The sequence below is a fragment of the Anomaloglossus baeobatrachus genome, chromosome 9 (genome assembly GCF_048569485.1).
Source record: "Anomaloglossus baeobatrachus isolate aAnoBae1 chromosome 9, aAnoBae1.hap1, whole genome shotgun sequence".
Taxonomy (NCBI): Eukaryota; Metazoa; Chordata; class Amphibia; order Anura; family Aromobatidae; genus Anomaloglossus; species Anomaloglossus baeobatrachus.
In genome coordinates, this window is record NC_134361.1 from 25,842,861 (window position 1) to 25,848,286 (window position 5,426).

General features: G+C 41.9%; 1 protein-coding gene across 1 annotated transcript in view; it reads right to left on the bottom strand.

Annotated features, from left to right (window-relative positions):
- Positions 1 to 959: 959 nt before the first annotated feature.
- The window catches only part of LOC142251748 (uncharacterized), a 21,065-nt gene continuing 16,598 nt past the window's right edge, over positions 960 to 5,426 (bottom strand). Inside the window, exons 5-6 of the mRNA XM_075324798.1 lie at positions 4,736 to 4,830; positions 960 to 2,735 (exon numbers count right to left, since the gene is read on the bottom strand). Of these exons, the coding sequence (XP_075180913.1) occupies positions 2,610 to 2,735; positions 4,736 to 4,830 (221 nt within the window). The 3' untranslated portion in view covers positions 960 to 2,609. The remainder of the gene's footprint in view (positions 2,736 to 4,735; positions 4,831 to 5,426) is intronic.

A 5,426-nucleotide genomic window follows, 5' to 3' on the forward strand; every position in this document is an offset into this window, starting at 1 on the left:
ATTGTGATAGTTTAGGCAACAGTTGTAGTTCGCTCCAGCTACATAGCTCAAATTGTGTGTTATCCCCTGTTCCAAAATACCCTCTTCACTGTTGCCCAACAGCCCTTACGTGTCATGTCCCTGCAATAAAATACTCTGTGTTGTCTGTAGACTCGTCACCGAGGCTGGAAGTGCCCGAATTTCTGCACAAGGCTCAGACCCCAGTCTGAATAAATCCAGATGTTTGGAAATTTTTGTTTCCAGTTTTTTCATTTGTCCATAATTCCACCACTTTAACTACTTGGTGTTGCAATTTCAATGATTAAAGGCCGCTTTACACGCTGCGACATCGCTAGCGATGTCACTAGCGATCGCACCTGCCCTCAACGTGCGTGCATCACGGGTAAATCATTGCCCGTGGCGAACAATATCGCTAGTACGCGTCACACACACATACCTTCCTAACGACGTCGCTATGGCCGGTGAACAAACACTTTCTTTTATAAGGGGGCGGTTTGTACAGCGTCACAGCGACGTCACACAGCAGGCCACCAATAGAAGCCGAGGGGCGGAGAGCAGCCGCATTATCAACACTCCCACCTCGTTGCAGGAGGACGCAGGAACGGTGTTGTTTGTCGTTCCAGGGGTGACACACATAGCGATGTGTGCTGCCTCAGGAACAACGAACAACCTGCGTCCAAAATGAGCAACGATATTTGGGAAAGGAACGACGTGTCAACAATCAACGATTTTTGCCGTTTTTCAGATTGTTAGCGGACGCTCGTAGGTGTCACACACAACGACGTCGCTAACAAGGCCGGATGTGCGTCACAAATTCCGTGACCCCAACGATATCTCGTTAGCGATGTCGTTGCGTGTAACGGGGCCTTAAGAGTTTAGTATTATATTATAATACCCCTTATGCTAATTTTAGCTGAACATAAAATGAACATCCCATTTAAAAAAATTGAAAAATAGACTTAAAATGTAATTTTTAATTGCAATTTGATACAATATACATATTCAATAAGTGGAAATAAATATATCAATGACATTTACATAATTTTGTCTTAGTATAAAAAAATATATTTTTATATATTCCATATCAAGTATACATTAATTGAAGTATTTTTGGGAGCATGAATAAATAAGTTACATGCAATTGAAGCCAGCCCCGCTGGCAGAAATAAATAAATATCAGTGCAAGCAAAAAGTGTCAACACGGTAGATACTATCTTTTGTAAAGTGCTACAAGGGATATTCCCAATGGGTAAAATTATGGCATCAATTAAATGTACAAGATGGGAATTCCTGTTAAATGTTGATCTACCAAGAAAAGGAATATAAAAAATCCTATAAAGTGCATAAATATGAAAACTGTTGCTTTGTGCCCTAAAGCCCGTGGCGCAACAATGGTGCTCAAATAACACTGACATAAGAGCAAAAAACAGCAATATTCAGCAATACAAAAGCAGTGCAATACAATCTCTATAGAAGGTATTATAATTATTATTGTGATTTTTGGTGGTCAAAAGCCTTGGAGGCCAGGCCTTCAGCCGGGATGTGCTCTCTTCACTGCTAAGGCTAATGCTGGGCTACAAACATACTGGCTTTGAGTGTGATGATGGTCTGCGCTACCAAAATGAATACATTTCCACTAGAGAATGCTGCCATTTTGGATAGTGGAAACCTTGAGAATTTGCAATTGTTAACTGTTAAATATTTATAATGTATTTTCTCATTTACAAATGGGGCTTCTACGAAACACTTGTCCTAGTAGAAACATAACCAAAATTTGCCAAATATTTAATTTTTGAGACAAGAAACTCATGTTTAATCCTTCATTCTGTGCTAGGCACATCGGGTGCCATATGTTAGACATTTTGCTGGCTTCCTTATGTAGCCCATCCTGTTGCACTACTTCTACAGCACTCTATTATTATGTGGTATTTGTTACAAGCTGGAAAGTTACTCTCCAAAAACATCAATGAACACAATCTCCTGGATAAACCGCAGTAGAGGTGGCAACAGTCATCCAAACATCCATTGGAAAAATACAAATGCAACGTAAATACAAATATTCCTGAAAATAATTTTGTGACTATACTCTGGGTCCTCATCATCCTTCAAAGGCGCGATTCCTGGTTTCAGTGTAGGGGTTAACACTGGCATGACTTGAATGGGGGTGTAGTGAATGCCGTTCTCTTCCATGGTACTCATGTCGTGGTGGCGAATGCCATTCTCTTGCATGGTGCCCATGTCATTGTGGCTGTGGTGGTGAATGTCATTCTCTTGCATGGTGCCCATGTCATTGTGGCAAATGTTCTCTTCCATGGTGCTCATGTCATTGGTAGTGAATGCCGTTCTCTTTCATGGTGATCACATCGTGGTGGCGAATGCCTTTCTCTTGCATGGTGTTCATGTCGTGGTAGCTGTGGTGGTGAATGTCATTCTCTTCCATGGTGCTCATGTCATGGTGGCGAATGCCATTCCCTTCCGTGGTGATCATGTTCATGTCGCGGTGGTTGAGGTGGTAAATGCCTTGGTTGATGTCTTGGTGGATGTGGGTGATGAGGTTCTGGATGACAGTGTGGGGACTGAGGGTTATTGTTGTAAAAGGTGTTCTTAGACTAGTATGGCCTGTAGGTCATGAGGGTAGGCAAACCACCTGTGGTTCCTGGCAGAGCACTAGCGACACCCGCACCAACACCTGAGCTTATACCCAGAAAACCTGTAGGGAATACTGCAGACATAACCTGCAAGGACAAAAGTCAAGTTAGATCATCAATATTCTTCACAAGACACTTCCGAGTAATAGTAAGAAATCTATGTTACAAAATTATTTGACAAGTATCTACTATTACAGATAAATATTATGTACTTTATGTTACCTTTCCAAAATGCACAAGGTCCATCAAGATTCATCAATGGCGCAGTAATAGATTTTTACAACAATTTAAGCCAAAGTTTTCTGATTTTAACTACCATTCAGTTTACTTTAACTATTAAAGGAGTTATCCTGTTGAAGACGGTCTCTCCATCAAATACTTAATTAACCTCTTGACATAAGGGATTGTTGGAAGTGTGTCGATTTGCTTTACATAAGTCAGTCATCAGAGATATCCAAGATGGCCCCATATGACATCATAGATTTGCCCATCAGCATCACCACAGATCTGCCCAGATGACATCATAGACCTGTCCATCAGCATCACCGCAGATCCGCCCAGATGACATCATAGACCTGCCCATCAGCATCACCACAGATCCGCCCAGATGACATCATAGACTTGTCCATCAGCATCACCGCAGATCCACCCAGATGACATCATAGACTTGCCCATCAGCATCACCACAAATCCGCCCGGATGACATCATAGACCTGCCCATCAGCATCACCGCAGATCCGCCCAGATTACATCATAGACCTGCCCATCAGCATCACCGCAGATCCACCCAGATGACATCATAGACCTGCCCATCAACATCGCCACAGATCCGCCCAGATGACATCATAGACCTGCCCATCAGCATCACCGCAGATCCGCCCAGATGAAATCATAGACTTGCCCATCAGCATCACCACAGATCCGCCCAGATGAAATCATAGACTTGCCCATCAGCATCACCACAGATCCGCCCAGATGAAATCATAGACTTGCCCATCAGCATCACCACAGATCCGCCCAGATGAAATCATAGACTTGCCCATCAGCATCACCACAGATCCGCCCAGATGATGTCATAGACCCTCCCATCTGCATCAACACGGATCTGCCCACTGGTTAACCAATGAACTGTCCCACTAAATGGGCACATCCCAACATATCCACGCCCCTAGCCTATATAAGATACCGCATGGCTCTCTTTCTCTCTCTCTGTCTCTCGGCACCATTACTGTGATCAAGAAAAGATTTCACATTCGACTGTGTGTCTGGTGTTATTTCTTTACGCATGCAGTTGACACAACACCAATTAGAATCAGGGGCAAGCAACACGTGAACCCTGGTTAAGAGTTCACCCTAACAGTCCTGTCCCATGAACTCAGCCTTCTCCATTTTCTCTGTTAATTTTCCATCTTGGGTCCTCTTTTTTGAACCAAAGCCAAAATATTTCTTGATTCACTAAACCCAAGTTTACCATGCATCCCATATATCACCACTGACTCAGAGAAGCAGCGGGATATAAAAAGCACAAAATCTTTTTACTGAAAAGGAAAATGCATCTATAGCATGAATAGCTTCATAATTAACTCAATGATGATTTACTCAAAGATTTGACAAGTTTTTTGTGTTATACACTTGATATTATTTCTAGTTAGGACCTTTCACCAATGTTTAATTTGGTACTGCACACACTATACAATAGTGGCTCCTGAGTGGAATAATTTCACTCTTTTGTTGTGGTGATATCAAGAAACAAAGTATTTGGCACTTAATGAGTTCACTTTTGTTAAGTCCAACTGGGTGATAAAGCCATTTGGTGGGTGTACCTCATATATGGAGAAGAATTGCCCGCCCCCAGTGAAATCTATCTGGCAACACCCACCTGAACTTAACAAAAGTTAACTCATTAGGTGCTAATACTTTGATCTTTTATATCTCTGCAATGGAAAGGCAAAATTTTAAAAAATAAAACAAGTTTTATTTCCCCCTGCAGCCACTATAACAATGTGTGTCCAGTTACACATGAAATATTTGGTGAAAGACCCATATCCTTTTTTAGGAAGATAATGCCTAAATGAAATGATACTTACCCAAAATATAACAACTATCACTATAATTATGCCGCACGCTACACCTATCGAAATGCCAATCACTTCCCAGGTTGTAGGGCCTCTAGAAGCGGAAACTGTAAGACAAACATAACAGTAATCAGACAAAGGTGATCACAACAGCCAAATCTGTTGGAAAAAGAGCTTGGAAGAAGAAATCACAGAGTTATATATGAACCAAGAGTTATTAGAGTTGGAATTATAATTCAGCTGTTAAAAAAGCAAAAAAAAACCCCTAAAACTGGACCATACAGGTTAACTAAAAGCTAATCATGAGCTGTCAATGCCAGGCAGCTGCCGCAAAAGCACAGAGAAGTTTATGTGAAGTTTAGGTCTTTCTTCCTAAGGTATTTAAACACTAATTTTAATTCTTTTTTTAAATATCTTTGGATTTTTAATGGTCAAGCATTGTCAAGTGCTGTCTGGCCAACGAATGAACAAATTGATGGATTCTCAACAGTAGAAACTATTCTACAGTGCAGCTCTGTGCTCACACTCATAAAGCCAGAATCACACTTGCTAGTGCCTCACGCGTAACTCGCGTGAGTCTCTCATGGTAGAACCCGGCATGGCCGCACACTATGCATACAGGAGCGTCTGAGCTGCATAGAGATACATGCAACCGACTGCTCCTGTCAGGGGAGTGTGCGGCCATGCTGGGTTCTACCATGAG